Source organism: Pogoniulus pusillus, chromosome 11, assembly GCF_015220805.1.
Source record: "Pogoniulus pusillus isolate bPogPus1 chromosome 11, bPogPus1.pri, whole genome shotgun sequence".
Taxonomy (NCBI): Eukaryota; Metazoa; Chordata; class Aves; order Piciformes; family Lybiidae; genus Pogoniulus; species Pogoniulus pusillus.
Genome location: NC_087274.1, coordinates 24,177,394 through 24,198,223, shown reverse-complemented (window position 1 = coordinate 24,198,223; position 20,830 = coordinate 24,177,394). Strand labels below are relative to the sequence as shown.

Genomic DNA, 20,830 nt, shown 5'->3' with positions numbered 1-20,830 from the left:
TTATTTTTTCTTCTCTTCTTTTTCTGTTGAAGTTGTTAAAGTTCCATCTCTCCAGGATTTCCATATTTTACCATCTTACTCCTTTCAGTTTGCAGATTTTTGGAAGCTGTTTTAGAAACTTTCTCAGTGTTTTGACTGTGCAGTAGCCTCATGACGCAGGTGCAGTGTCAATATTCTGCTTAAATGTGTGTTTTGGTCTGCTGTGATTCAGGAAGGATGTGTGAGACCCTCAGCACAGGTTTGAATACTTTTATCACTTGATTCTTTCCCCCTCTTCATTTCTTGCAGAAATATGCACACAAACATGTCTTCAAAGTCTAAAGCAGTTCTGTCAGTGCCTGTGTCCTTGCTCTGAATTCCTTTCTTCAGGCCACTTTTTGATCTGTGTTTATATCTTAACTTGTTTGGGTTATCCAGTGCCTCCAAGTGATTTTATGGTTATTTCACATCATATTTACAGGTTCTCTCCTAGTTTCTTTTCAGGCTTTCCTGTCTCAGCAGGCTTCATGTTCCACTCCAGTTTCTGACATCCACAAAGTTATTTGGGATGTGGGTCATCTTGTCTTAGGGTATGAAGCTAGTTTTGTAATTGCTGCCTTGCCTGGCTGTGGAGTGATAGGCGTTGTCTGGAAACCACTTCTGACAGTGTGCTGGCTGAAGTGCTGGGGAGGCAGCAAGCAGTTCAGTTCCCAAGGCTCCACCGTTGTGACAGTGCCCATCAGCAACCTCTGGCACTGTGTGCTCTGCTGCCTGTGATATGTTCATTGTGATTAGCCACTGCAACATCCTTGTTTTATTATTTTCAGCCCTTTCCAGCAGGATTTGAACTATTCTTTTTAGGACCTATTGCTGCTTAGCAGGTTTGTACTTTTTTAATAGCACGGATACATTTTCTGCTTTTCGTGTGCCTAGAAGGGTGTAATAGCACTGTTAGTTTGAATAGTGAGCTGCTGGCATTGCAGGGGTAATTCAGAAGGAGGATCCTATCATGGGTGTCACTTTGCAGAGAAGATGTCCCTTACAGACCAGACATTGCTAACAAGCTACCTGCTGCCTCATACACTCATTATGAGCCAGCATGCAAGCAATGTTATACATATTTGAGTTAATTAACTGTCTAAAGTATTTGTAAAATTAAACTGAATTTGCAAAATGAGTAGAATGCTTTCTGCAGTGTGTAATGCAATGATGTCAAACCCAATGTAATGTTTCTTAGTTGGAATATCTTTGTATTTCTATTTCAATTTGAGAAACTTGGGAGCAGAGTAATCTCTGTTGAAAGTAAAGGCTAAGTTGGAAGCATTTGTCTCAACATCTGTCCTCAACTCTGCCCTCCATCTCAGGCTCCAGTTCTGTCTGCCCAGCAATGTGCCAGGCGCTGTAAGTTACAGGTTTTCTATGTGGGACACATCTTGAACCCTTCCTCTAAGAGGCTGCAGTTTCTACCTTGACTTTCTTTTTGATACTGTTTGAAGTAAACTGCTTTGTGTTCTGGAGGACAGAGAAGCTTGTTTTAAGAACAGATGAGCTTTATTAGTGAGGGAACGATATCTTTATGAGTATCAGCATTGCTCAGGGGTCCTGCACTGGTCTCCATTTGTAGCTGCAGTAGGGAAGACAGTGTTCATGCCCATGTAATTTTTTTATTGAAACAGACAAGCCAGTGGGAGAGTGAAAAAGATGCAGAAGGGAGGTAAAGACTTCAGCTGAAGTCTCACAGATGGAATTAGTGCTCTATCTTTGATTGCCCATCCTGTGTTGTTTCCCTTGGACCACTCTTCCCATTCCTGTTGTAGTCTCTGAGTCGAGTCAATCTCCAAATTACTAAGTTCCAGAAAGTCAGCTTTTCCTTTGGACATCTTACCTGTTCTTTCTGATTTTCATTTGCCTATCATTTTGCAACCTTGCTTTCTATCTCTCTGGTTAAACCTAGAATCTGTTATGCTATTCTGAAATATGCCAGATGAAATTTTGCCCCCAGAGGGTGCAGAACTCACTCTTCATGCTCTTGTTAGCTGGTTCTTTGTTCTCATTAACTAATAGATTGCAGGATTTGGTTTAGAGGTGAATTTTAAACTGGTAAAGGACACAGAAAAGATGCAATTCCTGTCTCTAATACACTGTTTCAGTGCCATTCAGGGTTATATGATTTGGGCTCTTCTGCACTTCTCCCCATGGCAAATGTGTCCTTGACTTTTGTCTGGTAGCTTTGGCTCTTTGTCTGCAGGCTTGCTCTGACCAGATCCAAGCCAGTAGGCAGAAAACTGTATATCTTTTCTAATTTTACTTGAGAGCCATGACTGATAAATTTTTTCCTTTATTACTTTTCATGTTAACTTTCAGCAGTATATTTGTTTGTGTTTAACTGTCAAGGAATCAAAGATGAAATTGAATGGTAGTGCTGTACAGCATGTTACATTTGGCTATTAGACAAATATATAGTAGACTCTTCAGAAATGTATGGGAATATGGATTTTTCTTTATAAGGGAACCTCTTATCACAGTAATTTATGATACACTCATTGCTATCACAAAGAGATTAATTGCTTTGCAAGCAGGCATCTTGTAATGAGATGTACTTGAATATCTTCAGGCTCCTTGCTTTTCCCTTTTCTACTTTCCACTGTTTTTTTAATCTTTGTGTGTAAAACTCTGACAAAGTGAAATACAGGTGTCTACCTCTCCTCAAATAATTTTGTCTCCCTAACTTATCAGATGTTTATCTTCCTGGCACAAGTCCAGTTTTTTGTTTGCTGTGCTCCTTTTAACTCTTTTCTTACTTGACATCTGCAGTGTGTACTGGCATCTGTCTCATCCCGGCACTTGTCTCTTGCTTTCCCCTTTACCTCTCACTGTCTCCTGATACTTTCACTGAACATCTTACTCTTTAGAGTACATTTTGATGTGCTTAGCCTCTTCCATCTCTGGGGAGGTCTTGACTTGTTACCCAGTCTTTTTCCTTTTACCTCTCAACTCTCTCCATTCTTGTTACACCGTTATTTTTCAAGCTCTTGAATCCAGTTTTTGGTTATTGCTGCTCTCCACAAAGTCTGTAATGTCCTTCTTTAGAAGACAGCTGAAACCCAGGACTTCATCCTCATTACAGATTTCCTATTTACTTAAATGGCTCTGCTGATATGCATGTAGCTCTTCCATTTTACAGTTTGCTTACAAATTCTTTCAGATAGGACACTTTTATTTCTGTGTTTGTACCATGTTCAGCTCAATTAGTGCATTGTTTTATGAGCAGGACTGTGAACTACTGTGGAAGTGCAAATAACTGATACGGTTCTGATCAAAGGTTCATTTGCCCCATCCTCTCCCTGGGTATTCAACCAGATCAAATTATGTGAGTTATCAGTGGGACTGATAATAAGTAGCATTTTAAAATGGCATAGCTAGTTATCCACAAGCGTCGTCTCACAAATTTGCAGCATGCTACAGATTCAGAGCAGAGTTTTGTTAATCTTTCTCATGTGAACTGACCTACTTAAGTCAGTGGACTACTAATATTTGCCACACAGTAAGGATTTGGCTCATAATCTTGGGGAAAGCATTTGCATACACACAGGGAATACTGTGTAGTATTTTTGTTAAAGGCTTCCTCCTCATTCCGTTCCTCCTTAGGAGATTTTTTAAACTTGAAAGTTGGAAGAACAAAGTAAGCATGATCTGACCCAAATATGATGCCTAAGGAAGCTGTTTGTGAACCTCTCTAATTCAAATGGTAAGAGGAGAAAATTATCTCTGGATGGGAGCCACAGAATCACAGAATCAACCAGGTTGGAAGAGACCTCCAAGATCATCCAGTCCAACCTAGCACCCAGCCCTAGCCAGCCAACCAGACCATGGCACTAAGTGCCTCATCCAGTCTTTTCTTCAACACCTCCAGGGACGGTGCCTCCACCACCTCCCTGGGCAGCCCATTCCAATGGCAAATCACTCTCTCTGGCAAGAACTTCCTCCTAACATCCAGCCTAGACTTCCCCTGGCACAACTTGAGACTGTGTCCCCTTGTTCTGTTGCTGGTTGGCTCCTGCAAAAATGAAAACACCTCTACCTGCTTCAATTACATCTTACAAAGAAGGGAATTAGGCTCAAATTAATAGATCATAGAAATCATAGTTTTACCTGACTGAGGACAAATAAAGGGCAGTGACTATTCAGCTTATGTGGAAGGGCAAAATTGTTCTCTTAGGCATTGTTAAGAAAGGACAAGATAAACCAGCCTCATCACATAGATTAGGGTTGGTTTATACAAAATAAATGTCAGTATTTGCAAGGCCTCTTTCCTATTTCAGTCAAATTCTAGGTATATTTTTCATTAATTTTATTTATGGGTTCCTACAGTTACTTTGAAACTTGTATTGTCTTCAAATATTTATGTTCTACTTTCTACCAGTGAAAAGGTAGACATTTCAGAGGAGTAAACTCAAGGTTGGTCCACCCCCCTAAAGCTGCTGGCAGGACAGGATCCTCATTTTGGGATGCCCACTTTGTACCTAAGGCTTCAGCTATGGATCAGACCATGCATGTCCATGAGGAAGCAACAGGTCCTGATTTGTTTGATGCTGCTGCTGGCAGCTTACCCTCCAAATTGAGTAAGAGAGTAGGTTTTGTGCACAGCCTTGTAAAGTGCACACTGCCAGTGTGTAAGCAGGCAGGGTATCCAGAAGTTGGCAGGATTTGGTATAGGAACAAGCTAGAGCAGAGGCAACAGCAAACAATTGAAGAGGATAGGGCAGGCACTGGGGAGCTGTCAGTACCACCACAGTACTGACTGATGCTCTCAAAGCAGAAATAACATTTCTGGCCTTGTCACCTACAATAGCTGCATGTAAATAATATGTGTCCTGTGCAGGTGCAAGTATTTTTTTGTAAACTATCCCACCTTCTCAAATGTGTTTTGTAATAGTGACATACTAACTTGTCACAATGAATAGGGTTCTGGTTTGGTTTTGCTTTAGTTTTCCTTCACCAATGAGAAAGCAGAGAAGGTGTTCTTTCTCTCCTGACCTTACTTCAGCCTGAAGTGAGATGTTTATGCTTGGGCAGATCTTTATGTAGTTCTCTACTTTTCCAAAGTCACAAGCCTGTTTTATAGTAATAACAGGGTACTTGAATTTGCCTGTTAAAAAGAAACACTGTGGAAGATTCATGGAGGATTACAAAGAATGCTGTAGTAATGCTGACAATTGAGTTGTATTTTTTGTGTCCAATTCCAGGGCCTAAACCACAGCACTGACCTCTTCTCCTCTGCACTAGTTTTGTGATTGCATACTCCCTTTTCATGCTGTAGTGGTGGTTTTGGGACACAGCCATTTATTTGCTATTCAAATTTCTGAACTTCAGTGGTGCTTATACCTGCTGCAGCAAACAGTTCACGGTTTAATCAATAGAAACTGAAAGCTTAAGGTAGATGCTTGTCTGTTCAGTTGAAAGGTTTTTGTTGTAATATAACTCATTAAACCTTAGGATTAAAGAACAAGCTTTACTTCATAATACAAATGAGTAATTTTCCTCCTCTCCTTGTTTTCCTGTTTCTGAGTGTACAGATTGCAACTTTGTTTCTCCAAAGTGATGGAGTGAAAGTAGCAGGTCTGAGAAAAACTCATGACCTGCAAATATTCCCATTGTCCAGCTTTGCTTTCTTCTTCATGAAAGACCCAAGGATTATTTTCTGACAATCATTTTTTAAATACTTCTTAATTTGTCTTTTATTTACAGAGCTGGAGAGGGGAGAAGATAAATAATAATAGTTATTTTATTTTGTGCTTCCTGAATGGTTGCCTTGCCTGTAATAATTCTATTTGCATAGGCAGATATTTGGCAATTGGATTAATATTTATACAGGCTGACATTGAAGGACTGTTGCTTTTGCTGCATCTGACAGTATTGACTAGCACAAAATTGTGCCCACACGTTGGTGTGTAGTACATGTCAATGCAAACCTACTTAAGCAGCTTGAAGTTTTTTTTCCTCCCTCGTCCCCTCCCTTATTTTTTTCACTGCCCGGCTTACCAGCAGAAGAGCTAAAATAATTACCTGCAGTCTCATTTTTCACTTTCCTAGATGCAGATGCTGTGCGGTTGGGCAGCGGGCGGCTGGCTGGGAGGGGCCTGCTCTGATGCAGCACAGGCATATGACAGCAGCAACAGCAACCGGAGCCTTCTCCGGGCGGGTTTTGCTGCAGTACTCTGATTGCCACTTTACAGCATCCAGCGAGGTCCCCAGCAGCAGGCACTTGGAGAAGACTCTGCGTGGGCACTTGTTTAAGGAGTACCTGACTAAACAATTGGGTTATTCTTTAACTGCGGGAGAAGTGCCTGTGTTCCCTGCGCGGAAGCTCCCTACTGGCTTTCTGCATTCCTAATTTATCGGAGCCGTTTCTCGCTCCGGCTTTCTCCCGTTTACTTCTTTTTCTAACACCAACCCCCCCCCCCCCCCCCCCTTTTCTCTCCCCTCTAGTATCTTTTTTTTTCTTTTTCCGTTCGTTCTTCACCCCCCTCCCCCCTCCCCAAATCTGTGCTGCATCACTAGCTCTCATTATGCTGTGCTCAGTAGCCCAGTGCGTTCTCCGCCTCTGCTAGGCAGTGGCAGCATGGATGGTGCTCTTGTGACGACCTCTGCTGATGCTATCAGTCCACTGCGGATAGGCATGCTGAGTAATCCTGCTGTAAATGGGCGAGGACACGGACACACGAAAAATTAACCACGGCTTTCTTCGAGACCACAACTATGTGACTGAAGGTAACCTGAATACTGTCCTTGTTCTCTCCTTGCATTGCGTATTCTGTGCCAGGAATGCACTGTCATGTTTGAAGATGTAGGCTGTGCCTTTTTTCTTCTTTAAAAGCAAGGAGTCTTCCAGGGCGTTTTTCTGTGTGATGTAGCAATGGAATCTGTAGGAATTTGCTAAATCCCCAAAGCATTCTGCCATGCTACGGTAGTATATGAAACTATATGAGCTGAAGAAGGTCTTGCATTGTCCTGAGTTTCTGCTCTGAAGTGTGCAGCACCTGGCATTGAATGCACAGTAGCTGCAGTGTGGGAGATTGGGAGCAGCTGATTACTTAAGAAAAAAGATGAAAGATTTGGGAGGACTAAAGTAAGTGAAATAATCTGGAAAGTTAACTGTTTGCTGGTGTAATAAAGGTTATGCATCTCATTTTGGTAATTATAGCCTGAACATCAAAGACATTGCAGAGTTGATTGTTCCCTAGAGAATCTTAGACATTTAGGAAGGGTATGTAAGAATAACCTTCTGAAATACTGCTGCTTCTGAAATACTGCTGTCAGTGTATGTGCAAGGTATGTGAGAAAAGAAAAGGCACTTTCATTTCAAATCATTCAATGGCTGGTAGCTTATTACATAAAAAAGAATTTTCCTGCAGGTGACACACATTAAATACTTATAGAATCTACCTTGAGACCAGTGAAATGGTTGGATCAGGTACAGATCCATATTTCATTGCCAGAAAGTTGGCTTAAGAGCAGGCCATTTTAAGACTGATTGAACAAGAGAAATCTATTTGTAGGTATTTAGCTTTGCAAATGTATTTGTGTGTGCAGAGTTTTAACAGCACTTTGCAGCAGCAGAAACAGTACTTCAGGGTAGGCTTATATAATATGAACATACTTAACATCAGGGTCAACCAATACTACTTGAGACTCGGTCTCCAGATTCTGTCGTCGTTTGATCAATGCTCAGTCACTTAATACTCCCATGCTGCATCCTGAAATGCGATCAGCTGATGATGCTCTCTTGATTATTGGTGATTTGCATTTTTTGTGAAATGTAGAGAGCAGGAGGATGACTTCACCAGACTGGGAACACAAAGCAGATTTTTCAGAGAAAAATAAAACCTGTGTGCTGTAACTGTTACCACTGGCTGGTGTAGTTGTTTGCTAATCTTGCCTCTAGGACATTCTTTGCCTTCTGGGTTGCATTTTGGTGCATTTTAAAATGTGTTTTGGATTTTTGGTGAGTGCTTTTTGTCTGAATGTTGATTTATGTTTTGAGATGTGGTCACTTGTAATAATACTTGGAAAAAAAAACACCTGTCTTTAGTCTATAAATTTGTGGCTTAGATTCTGCAAAATGCACAGTGTAATTACTGCAGTGTGCTTGCTCCATGTTGTGATTCAGATGTATATTTAATGGGCTTGTGCAGCTATGGTGAAATTTGGACTTTCAAGTCTGTCGATTCTGTAATCTGAGGAAAATAATCCCTTGTGGGTTTTGCCGATCAATATTCTCCTCTTTTTTAATGTTATGGGTGGTTTAGATGGAAGGTTTAAGTATTTTTGGGGAGGCAAATGTTAGGTTTTCTCCTGTTTCATCTTCACTTGGTATTTGGCTAAGAAGGTCTGGGTGTTCTGTGATTGCACATGAAGTAACATGTGTGAAATGGGTCAAGATATACTTTGAGTGTCAATGTTGGCTGTGTTATATTTTCTCTGCAATCAGAAGTCATCATCAAATAGTTGGCCTCTGATTTTTAGATAGGAGAAGTATGGGAAACCTTGACAGGCAAAGTGATAGTTCTTCTGCTTTGATTATTGTAGTGTTTCTTGGGAACACTCAGTTCATCTGGTGTAATAAAATTCTTCGTGTCTGCTGTATCTGACATTGCCACACCTCTTAAAAGGTCATGAAAATCACGTGGGAAAGGATTATCTGTGAAACGTTTCCAGAACACCTTCATCTCAAGGAGGACTAGCACAAATCTTTGTTTCTTCATGATATACTTTGTTTGAAGTGTGTAGTGAATATGCACATGAAACTGATGTTTAGATTATGCTTTCTTTCTTTGTTGGCTTAGGGTTTTTTAATATAATTCAGTGAAAGATTTGTCTCTGAAACAATGTTTAACACTTCTTGTCTATAAAGGCCTGAAGTCCTTTCACAAAGCTTGCATTTGGTCTTATGAATCATTAGTGCTGCATGTATGATAGTAACATGGATGTAGAAATGCAGTTGCAGACAATGTGATGAGTTACTTTGTTAAACTGGAAAATAATTTAATTTGGACCACAACCAACCAACTATTTTTTTTATCCACTTTTTAAAACAAAAGTCTATTTTATAGTATATCCAGCATATTAGAGAAGATAGTGATTCATTGTCTGTGGATAACTACAATTTTATCTTGCCTTCAGAGGTTTTAAATGTTGGTAAGAGGTGTCCTGCAACAACATCCAAGAAAATGATGCAGCCAACATCCAAGAAAATGTTTCTGACCTTTATATGCACTTTCTTTCTCTCCATTCAATAAGGAAAGCAAAACTAACAATAGTCAAGTGGTGGGTTAACTTTATTGTCCAGTTCTTCTTCTCTTTTAATTATTCAATAATATAACAAAGAAAAAAAAAAAGGAAGAAGAAGGCAGCTGTGACACAGTTCATTCACAAGTCACAGGAAAACTAGGAGCCAAATCTGATTTGCTCTGCTCTGCCTTATAGACTGTGTGTTCCTAATGAAACTGCTTGCTTAAGCAAAGTCAGATTTCGTCTCTTTGTAACATTGGAGCTATTTGTATCAAACACAAGTCAGCCTTAGCTATGGAAAATTGAACTGGGCTTTAAGTCTCAAAAGTTCCTTGATTTGATAGCTCATGTTATACTGTTTCTGCTTATTGGCATTATAGACACATACACGAGAACAGTGACTATTTGGACTTGCTTTTCATGTTACATATGCCTGGCTGCAATAAAATGGAGTTCCAACTGGCAGGATTTCAATTATGTTGTCAATGCAGGTCTTAAAAGTTTGTTACAATTACACAACGGAGAAAAGCAATTTAACTGGCAGCAATATAAAAGGAAGGTTTTCAGTGACCGCCACTTTCAAAGTGTTGACTGCTTTAATTGGAGGTGTTTGTGTGGGGAAAACAGAAAAGATCCGATGAAACTTTTGAAGGAGAAAGACCTGAGACTTAGAAAATGTGACCTGTGAGGAAGATTGAACTTTTTAAGGCAAGGGCGATGAAGCACTGGGATGTTGCCTGGGGACATTGTGTAGTTTCTATCACTGAAACTTTTAAAAGCAGATGACATAGATGCCTGTAAGAAATGACTTGAAGGTAGCTGAGCCTCCCATGGGGAAGGGGGGTGGGCTAGATGACCTCAGAGATGTGCTCAGGCCTGTGACTCATTGATGAGCTGTGTTTTATCTTTATTACTTTTGCACCCGAGCTATGGGAACCAGCTGCCCAGGAGGTGTTGGGTCAGTAAAATGTATTATTTCCACAACACCTTTAGAAGAACTGAAAAGAGAGGAGAAGCATGGGAAAAAAGAATGGCTGAGTGGGGGAAACATGATCTTCATTACTTACTGACAAAGGCTGTCAGAGGAGACAGCAAGAAAATTGTGGACAGTGAGTTGGGGGGAAGGGAAACAGGAGGAAAAAGACTTGTGTGCTTCTGAGGGCAGAGAATGTCCTTCAGTCTGAGAGTTCCCTTGACATTACCTGTGCTTGAGATTAACAGTAAAACTGACAGGACTGCTGATGTGCTTTGCTGTCTCCTGACCTTGAGATCAGCCTCACAGAATCTGATTCAGAACACTGAATTGCATGGTTTGGTCGCTGTATTCCTGATAGGAGCAAAAAGTTGTGAGCAACGACAGTGCTGCTCCTCTGATCAACTGCATTGTTAATTCACTCAGAGTGTGTTTTACAGATTTAATGATTGAGACAAAAATAACAAACAAAAATTCTTACCAAACTCTTCAAGGTGTGAGTCACCTCCATGATCCCAAATTCATCTGGAGAAATGCTTCTCTGGTGGTGATGGCACTCTGGAGATTGTATGCAGACAAGTCCAGCATCCTGATTCATCCCTGCCTTTTAATGATTATTGGGAAAAAATAAAAAGCTGCTCATATTTGTAGTTTTGAGACAGGGACAGGTTCCCCTTTGGTCTGGACCTGCAAATTCAGGTGAAACAGCAAAGTTCCATAAGGGCAGAATCTGACCTTCACTATCTAGTCATTTCTATGGCTGAATCATGCAGATTGGTTCCATATGGCTTAACTTCTATTAAAAAGTTAATCATGTTAGTTGTGTATTAACCTGCTCAAATGTGATATTTGAAGAATAATGAGAATTACCAATGTAGTGTAAAACACATTGAATCATAACCATGTGAAACATTTATTATAGACCATGAAAAAAGACTTTTTTTTTTTTTCCTAATGATTTTAAGAGAAAATCCTCTGCAGATAATAAAAACAAAATCTGGGAGCTTGCCTCTTAACTAAAGAAAATGGTATCTCTGTTCTTCGTTAATCAAAGTTAAGGGACATTACCTGGTTTTGTTTGCCAAGTGTAAATCTTTCTGGATTTGTCTTAAGCATCTCAAATAGAATTTGAGTAGGAGCTGACTACCCAAGAGTGTTGCACCTGAGAATGCAGTGTCCAGATACTGCTTTTCTGGCTCAGGCTCACTATTAGTGTTGTCTGCTCACTTATTTCTGAGGATGGTATCAATTTTATTGAGAAAGATATAAGAGGTAACTCTTCCTCTCTTAACCTCCAGCAATTCAGGATATATGTTGTGAATATTGGTGATTTCTAGTTTTTGCAGAAACAGTTTTAGAATGACCCTAGGAATTATTGCTTATTCCAGTCACTTGTGTCATTTCCTCAAGTCTAGTATGAACAGAGGTAAACCTTGTTAAAGCACAAGTTTTCCCCTTGTTAAACAGGATATTGATATGTCTTTTTGTGCTCAGATTTGGTTCTTTCTTCATGCACATTGCTATTCAGATGAATGTTGTGAGTAACCTTGAAGATTTGGATTATTAAGGTTTATTCCATCCAAATGATGTTGCTGTCTTTGTAATCTTTATTCATGCAGCTTAGTTGGGAGGAGCCACAGGGGCAGGACTAGAGCACAGCTGTCACACTGCCTTCCTCTGAATCCTGAACTGTTTACTTGCCTGCTCAAACCTGTGGCTGGATGTGTGATTCAGCATGCAGGAAAACCAGACATTGCTGCTCCCCAAAGCTTGGATCTGCATAGCACAGACATTTAAGACGATGTCCACTATGGGCAACATGGAGTAGAAATTAGTTCAGCCCAGCCTGGAAAAAACAATACAGAATTAGCCAAAGTGAATTACACTGTCAGCAGTGCTTGTCACTGTTGTCACTGAGCAGCACCAGCTATGCATTCAAACTACACCACCTACACCACAGGTAGGATTTTTATGCTACATTTGTTAGGCACTCATAGTAATGTCATCTCTATTTTACTTGCCAAATTTGCTTGCTTTTTTTAAAAGAAATAATACTCAAGACTAGGATTAGGACATACTGAGGCATACTCAGGTGCTTTCTTGATCGACTATTTCTGTAATTCTTAGCTGAACACTAAGCTTGTCTTCAGTAATTAATGTGATCTATATCACTGGTTCCTGGTCAGAGTTTCCCAGTTCTTTACCAAGAACAAAATACCTGCATAGCAAAGCAGTCTTTTGTATGCTAAGAGAGTTCCTTTTGTCAGGAGCATTTCCTTGTGGAAGAGCTATGGTACCTACTAGTTTTATTGCTTTAATGCATATGAGAGCAGACTCTTTTGCTCGTGCAAATACAAAAGTTGTAACAATGTACATTAAGAGACTTGATTCCTAAAAAATCTTTCAGCACAACATCTTGTGCAGTTTTGGTGAATTATTAATATGACAGGGGTTGGGAGCTGTGTTGTTAAATATAGCAGAGTTGTTTCTTTCATATTTACTGATTCATCTGTTTGCAAAAGAAAAGAAAAAGATGGGAACATCCATGTACGGTATAATGACTTTTGTGTGTGGTTTACTTAGGAACAGAGTACTGAAGAAAGTAAAGGACTGAAAGCTGGTTTATTATCCTTTTGTTCCAGTTCAGCTCAAGCCTACATAAGACTTACTTAATTGTCACCTTAAATCTTCCTGTTTGTACTGCTTTTGTTATTCAGGTGACCCAGACATTTCAAGGAGTTGATGGCTGTGCAGAATAACAGGATTTGCCTACATTTGGAGTTTAGTGTTGCCCCTGTGATAGTACTGCTTGCATTATAGGCAGCCACGACATGCTCTGCCTGTTGGGCCACTTTCTAGTACAAAAAAAAACAACCCAAAAAACCAAACAAAAAAAAAGATGATCAGAGCTCAATTAAAAATTAATGAGTGCTTATTTCCTTCTCTCTGTTTTTAATGGACCCATATTATTTCTCCTTAATGCAAGATGTTAAATGAGTATTGTGAAATGGAACAAAAATAGTTTTCAGGCAGTTTTCAATAATTTATTTCTCAACTTTCATCCAGTTAATGCAGCCTCATCTTCTGTTAGCTTTGAGAGGTTTCACTTTATGATCAACTTTGCACAAGGTCATTAGTAAATCTTTCCAAGGTTTTCAAATGTATAGTTGTATGTCAGGCCCTGTCTGTCATTATTTCATACAGTTTCTGTTACAATATCTTTATTTCTATATTGTGACATGATAAAAAGATAAATTAAACTTTTAAAGGCAGTAATAAAAAAATAATTAGTAAAATTCAGCAAATAGGCAATGTAGACTAGTAAGCACAGGGCAAAATTGGCTGCCAAGATAGCACACAGGAATTGCCTTGCTACATGTTAATTTTGACACTCTGCTTTATTTAATATCATTAATTGCTGCATGCAGATCCATTATATGGGAACAAGCAGTACAAGATGAAGTCAGATGTGTGTTCTCTAGTCTTCTTTTGACTGGAAGATGTAAGTCAAGTGTATTCTCTGTAGTCAGCAGTGAAGCACCTGATGCTAAGAGTCAACTAATGGCCATACAGATAATGGTGCTTCTCCTTGCCTGGGAGCAATTTGAATTGGAATTTGTGCATGTTGTGTGAACTTGTGCTTTTGTGCATGTTACACTCGCAGAATCCTCATGGATGGATACTAGTACATGTTTTCTGCTGTGTTCCTTCCAGCTGCTGTGCTTGAAATGTGTGAATCTAGAAGTTCTGGTGGCTATATAAAAGTTTCAGCACTGGGAGATGGGATAGTAAGAGCTTGTTTGTAGGGCACTGGATGTCTTTCAGCTCCTATATGATTCACAGATTATCTTGGTCTATGTATGCCAGTGTGTGCTGATCAGGGAAGTGACACCAGTTTGTGACTAGAACAAAACTTTCCGTATTACCATGGCATGAAAAGCAGTGTCCTTGCGTTTCTGGTTTTGCACTGTGGTGGTGATGAGCTGCAGTTTTCTGAAAAATGGATTACTTGGATGGGAGTTTTATTTTCCACTGTTAGGTATGTACTCAATTGCTAGATTCAACATTTCTGTGCTTGGTCTTGCATTTCAAGAGAATGGGTCGTATACAAGGCCTTTTGTGGCACTGTGTAAATGTTGCAAAGGTGCTAGACTAAAAGTAAGTAAGCTGCATCTGCTAGCACTAATGGTATTGCAAGCAAACCAATAATATTAAAACTACAAGGTTTATTAGCTGCACGAATTTACTCTATACCCAAGTGAAGGTTTCTAGTTGCTGAAAATTTCATCTGTCTCACAGAAATTGCATGCAGAATGTGATTTGTGCAGAGTACAAACACATTATTGCATTGATCTTACCCAGTTTTCTGGTTAGGTTGAAATACTAATGTTTCTTTGACTTGCTCATGCCTTTAATTTCAAGATATTTTAAATCTGGAGTTTGTTTTGAAACCTCTTGCTGATGTAGTTATTAGCAGCAAAAAGTCCATTCTCCAGAGGCAGCTGTAGACCGGGGTGTCTACCCTTCTTTCTCTGCACTGTTGGAGCTTGTCCCATCACAGGGGGAGTATCAGCAAAGAGGAGACCAGAATGAAGGTGGCATTGGTTGGTTGACCAAACTAGAAGAGACCAACTTTCAGAGAAAATGTCAGCAAACTTGGCTTGCTTAAAAAAATTGTCCCTTGCTAGCACAGAAGGAAATACCACACCTGCCAGCTCCTGCAAACACAGGCTGCTGGGAGCAGTGCTGGCTTCCACAGGTGCAAAACTGTCACCATTCATCAGGGTTCCATCACTTCTTCACTACCTGAAGGGACATTGTAGCCAGGTGTGGGGTGGCCTCTTCTCCCAGGCAACCACCAAGAGAACAAGGGGACACAGTCTCAAGTTGTGCTGGGGGAAGTATAGGCTGGATGTTAGGAGGAAGTTCTTGCCAGAGAGAGTGATTTGCCATTGGAATGGGCTGCCCAGGGAGGTGGTGGAGGCACTGTCCCTGGAGGTGTTAAAGAAAAGCCTGGATGAGGCACTTAGTGCCATGGTCTAGTTGACTGGCTAGGGCTGGGTGCTAGGTTGGACTGGATGATCTTGAAGATCTCTTCCAACCTGGTTGATTCTGTGATTCTTCGTACAAACCAGTGTTGTAAAGACTTACATAGTGGTGATGCTAACTGTAAATCTTCTTCAAATCCATCTTTTTATAAGGCTTTTATAATATCTATGCACAGGAGAAGGAAAGGGAGAAATACAATTACAAATATATTGGAAAAATATTTGACAGTTATCCTGGAGGTACCTGGAAAATGGTAGTAATAGAAGTAATGTTAAAACTGAAAGCAGAAGGCTTTGATGCTTCTTCACTATAAATAATTACTAACAGAAAAGATTGCCAGTGTGGAGGATTGTTTGCACAGGGATTCATTTCTCATTGTTAAATGTAAGTATATTTAGATAGAAAATTATTTTTGCTCCTGAAAGCCAAGAAGTTGGTGTAAATGGAGGAATTAGCAATTTGAACTCTACAGAGCAAACATCAGCCTGGTTATTACAGATGAGATTTGACAGATGGAGTTACACTGAGGTTAGCACCTTTATTTTACCTTTTAATGACCAAACTCAGTTGTTAGGTTTGGCATATTATTGTTAGCAACTGGATTTTCAGCTTTCTGTGAGGAATACCTAGTTTAGCACAATTTTCTTTCCTGGAATGCTACCAATATTTTTGAACATTTGATGTCCCTCTTGCATGACCTCTGATCCAGAAATCTCTTTTCATAAATTTGTTTGTACAGATAACCATATAGGTTCATGGATCTTCATTGTCCAAGACAGCAATGCATCAAGTAGCTCCAAACACTTGAAATTTTAAGAGCAATAACCCAGCAGTTCCCCGAAACTTAGATTGAATTCAGAATCCCAGAGCTCCTCTTTTCAACTCTGAGGCTATCCAGACCCAGTAACACTTGAAAAAGCAGAAGCAGGATATGTCAATCACTTCTCATAGTACAAACACTGAACTAAATCTAAAATACATTTGTTCTTCTAGATGACTGACATGGTCAAGAGTGGAAATTACACAAGAGTATGGTTATTTTGAGACTAAATATTTCACTAGAATAATCTACATTCCCCCCTGCTTCACACAGCCTTCTACACATGCAACAGATACTTTCTTAAACCTAATGGTCTGCCTCGAAGTCTGCTTTCATGTACTTCTGGTGTGTATCTTCATGCTGCTAAAGTTCCTTTGATCTCTGTTTGGCCACTTTCCAAACCATCTTTTGATTCCTTTTGTGAATTTTCCATACCAGATTTAATTCTTACCAGAAGGCAACTGTTCCATCTCTGTTCAAGCAGGGCCCCCAAGCTTTAAATTCTCAACTTGTATCTTTCTGGAAGTAATACTGTCTGCTCAGACTTTGGAGAAGTCAGGAATGTGTCTTGTGTCTCAGCAAGCAGTGCTTAGGAGAGAAATAAGCAGACAAAATATTCTTTCCTTGTCTACAACATTCTCTTTCCATTTGCTGCTCGACTTGAGCACCTGGCTTTTATCTGCAGTACTTGGTGGTACTCAAGCTCCAGAAATCCAGACAAACCCTGAATTCATTTGGTACTCTGTGTCAGGTTCTTTCTGCTCCTGTATATCCACTGAATCTTCTAAGTGCAAGACCTGGAATTGCCAGTCAGTACCATTCTTTTGCTGCCACTGAAGGGACTGAAAATCATTAATGTGTAGATGACTAAGAGAACTGGGGCTATTTAGTCTTGAGAAGACAAGGCTGAGGAGGGATCTTATCAATGTCTATAAATATCTGAGGGCTGGGTATGAAGGTGAAGATGCCAGTCTCTTTTCAGTGGCTCCCAGTGAACAGGACAAGAGACAACAGGTATGAGCCGGAACACAGGAGGTTCCACCTCAACATCAGGAGACAGTTCTTTATGATGAGGCTCATGGAGTACTGGAGAAGGCTGCCCAGAGAGATTGTGGAGTTTACTTCTCTGGAGACTTCTAAAACCTGCCTAAATGTGTTCCTGTGTGACCTACTCTTAGTGATCCTGCTCTGGCAAGGAGGTTGGACTAGATCATGCACTACTGACGTTTGTTAGGACACTAAGATCTGAGTTTCCATCAAAGAGCAAGAATTTTGTATTTAAAATTCTGACAGGTTTGTTACAGCCTGATTTAGTATCCAATGAAGTCTATTAAGAACCTGCCACTGGCTCCAGTGGAATTGGATCAGGGGTGCTTGGTTTGCAGAGCTGTGCACATTGTAAATGTGCACATTGTAAATCCATAAAACTCTATACAAACCCCATGGGGTTTTGTGTGCTTTTAGAGTCCCAATTTTATTCTCTGTATCTGTCTTTCCCCCCACCCCAGTCTGTACAGTAACCTCTGTTAATTTTGTCTTCAGTGCTGGGAATTTTCATGCATAATATAATTTGTTAAATTTAGAGTACTATCAAAATTAGCCCGTTAAATGCTGCGACCTTAATACTGTCTTTGCAAGGTTCCCTAAGAGCTTAAAGCATTCAGATTTCTAACAACCTGGGTACAAACCTACTTCTTTCTCTTTGACCTTTTTACCTACTCATTTGATATGATCTACTCTCTGATGCATATTGTTTTCTTTTCAGTACTCTTTATGTCTTTGCTTGAGGCAAAGCTACTGTCCAGATATTCTCTTTGAGGTGATGTTGCCTCAGGCTACTTTGTAATTTCCTGAAAGGCAAAGTAATTACAGTTCAGGTTTTAATTGTATGTAGATTTCTTCTTTTCAAGAATATACTGCCTGGACACATCAGTTCCTTATTTAAAGGGCTGAAAAATGTCTCTAGGTTGTATTAATTTATGTTGCAATAGAATTCAAATTAATGGTAACCAGAAGATTTTTCAGTGCACGAGTAGCACGAAAGGTGTAATTAAGTCTCTGAAAAACAGGATATTTAATGAATGTCAGTAACATAGTTTCAGCCCCTAAATAAATTTCTTTGTTGCAGATATTCTTCAGCTTTATCTCCACCAGCGCTTAAAAAAAAATAAAGTACATGTCCCTCTAAATGAGGCTTTTGCAGCTTCCAAAAGAGTCCTATTGTGGCAGTATCATAATGATACTGGGTTCTTTTTTTTTGAGCCATGGGCAGAATATTTAGGTAAAAATGTATTATTAAGATGATGAAGAGTCTTCTGTAGTTGGTGATTACTGTTAAGAGCATTCCAGAGTTCTCTGGCTGAGGCATTACCTATCAGTGAATAGACCATGGCTAAAGAAGTAGCACACTTACATTTTGGGGGAGAAAAAACATGTACTGTATGCAGAATTAATTACTTCAATTAATCAGTCTTAAATATTGTGATTAACTTTAACCTGGTTGTAGGAGTGTGCCAACCTCTTTTGGTCAAGCCCAGGAAACTGTAGCAAAGAGATGAGTTGGCTTTTCTCGCTCTGGGTACATGGGGCACACTTCTTGGTCTTTGTGCTTTGTTTTGTTTGTTAGTGACAAGAATTGGGCACAGTGATCCAGCCCTTTGGAACAGGGTTTAGATGCTATCTATAGTGTAGCCCCATCAGTGATGAGCAGGGGATGATTTCTCTCTTTTCACTGGCCACATTCTTCCTAGTGTAGCTCAGCATGTGGTTTGCTGATGTGAGCCCACTGTTGACTCATATTCAGCCTAGCATCCAGCATGACCATAGGTCCTTTTCAGCTGGACTGCTGTGTCCCCAGTTGCTTTTCAGCCAGATGTGTGGAGCTCTTCTGTCCCAAATGCAGAATCTCACACTTCTTGTTGAACTTCCTGATGCTGTTCAGAGTCCATATAGATTCTTGCAGATGTGGGGATTTTTTTATTTAATTAATTTCTGTTGCTTTGCAGCCATTTTTTTGTCTTTTCCTGGTCTCTAATTGAGAGAATGAGCACTGATTTTGTACTGTTAGTGGTATCACTATGGATGTTTTTAGATTGAAAGTGTCTTGCAGTCCATGGTGCACAGGAATGTACACTATGCTTGGATGGCACCAAAGTGTATTTTCTGTGCACTTCATGAATCGATGTAAGTTTTTGGCTCCCTCAAGCTGACAAGATTGCTTGAAATATACCAAAGAGCTTTAGACGTTTCTGCTTCATGAAAGACTCATCAATTCTTTTCTTGGTCAGAAAGATAGTCTCAAATAGCAACAGTGGGAATTGTATTTAGTGTGCAGTGAACTTGAAAGAAATCAATATTCTTTTCAGCTTGTATAAAAAAATCATAGTTTCTTAGCAAAGCCAGAGCTTATAGTATACTGAAAGTGCCATTATTGCCTTTCTCTGTGGATACTGTCCATTAAAGTTTAGGAGCTAGCAATATAATTTCTGGCTGCTGGATGGTAACTATGGGCTAGCATAGTTACATCATCATAGTGATGATGAGCATGATTTCAGCTATAGGTGCAAATTACCAGGCTCATTATTCTTCACCAGCTCTATATTGATTAGGGACATGCAGGTGGGACTGTAGTCCCCAGTGATACTGTCTTCTAACGCACATAGGAAATTGGACAGGCAATCACAGAACCTTAGAGGTTGGAAGGGACATCCAGAGATCATCAAGTCCAACCCCCTGGCAAAGCAGGGTCACCTAGGGTAATTTGCACAGGTGTTCAAGCACCACTTGAATGTGATCGCTGGGTGAAGAATGGAGGTGAGGAATCTACTGCTGCAGCTATAGATGCATGGATTCATTCACCTAAAGGTCCACAAAATGGACATGCCAGGGAGGTTGGAACTAGATGATCCTCACGGTCCCTTCTAACCCTGACTGATTCTATGAGATCTCACCACTTCTTTTTCTAGCCATGGAGACGGAAAGGTTGGTTTTCTTCACTTCTCAAAAGGAAAATAAACTTGCAGAAACCCCAGTGATTTCCACATGACTCGCGGGAACATTTCTGGTGAAGCTGAGAACTAAGTCCAGGAGCTATATTACAATCCCCAGGTACACAATAGATTCTACTCAATATTTAAACAAGGAAGAGGAAGGCATGTTCTAGCTTGGATATGGTGACAGGGTGTAAGTTCATTCTGAAAATAGCATATACTTTCTGTCAAGGAAGAGATTTCTGTTTGGACTAATCTCTGGAACATATGTCATTCTCCTATGGAAAAAAAATGTTGTTTTGCTTTGGTTTTCATTCCACCAACTACTTTCCTAGATAGTGAAAGTGATCCTATCTTTTAGAAATATCTGGTACAGTTATTGTGGTTCTTAAAGTGCTTGGGATGCATAGAGCATCATAGACTGTAGGGGAGGTTTAAGAATAACAGTTAACTTGTGGGGAGAAAATCAGGAGGATATAAGCAAAGGAAACACTCTTTGAAGCATTTAATGCGTAAAGTGCTTGGTTTTGAATGCCTAAGGCTTGTTTTTGAAGCAAATGTAGGTTACCCTCAAAGTGTGAAATGCTTGGCATTTGATGTTTTTGTAGATTACTAAAACAAACAAGCCAAAATCCACAGTGTGGCTCCTGCTTTCAGTAGCAGCTGATATTTATGCCCCAGGTTTAGCTTTTATCAGTTTTCAGCTAAGGAAGTGTATAGGCATAAGCA

The 20,830-nt window shown here is 39.9% G+C and overlaps 1 protein-coding gene across 7 annotated transcripts in view; it reads left to right on the top strand.

Annotated features, from left to right (window-relative positions):
* PPP2R2C (protein phosphatase 2 regulatory subunit Bgamma) overlaps positions 1-20,830 on the top strand; it is a 161,199-nt gene that overhangs the window by 41,114 nt on the left and 99,255 nt on the right. For 2 of the 7 annotated variants that reach the window (XM_064151501.1, XM_064151502.1), the window contains exon 1: positions 6,661-6,750. The exons of 2 other annotated variants lie outside the window; for them this stretch is intronic. Coding sequence is in view for 2 of the 5 variants with exons in the window: in XM_064151503.1 (XP_064007573.1) it covers positions 6,681-6,750 (70 nt within the window). In the remaining 3 variants the exon portion in view is untranslated. Of the gene's footprint in view, positions 1-6,134; positions 6,751-20,830 lie in introns of those variants that run through there. 3 more of the 7 variants (XM_064151503.1, XM_064151497.1, XM_064151498.1) reach the window with 3 other exon arrangements.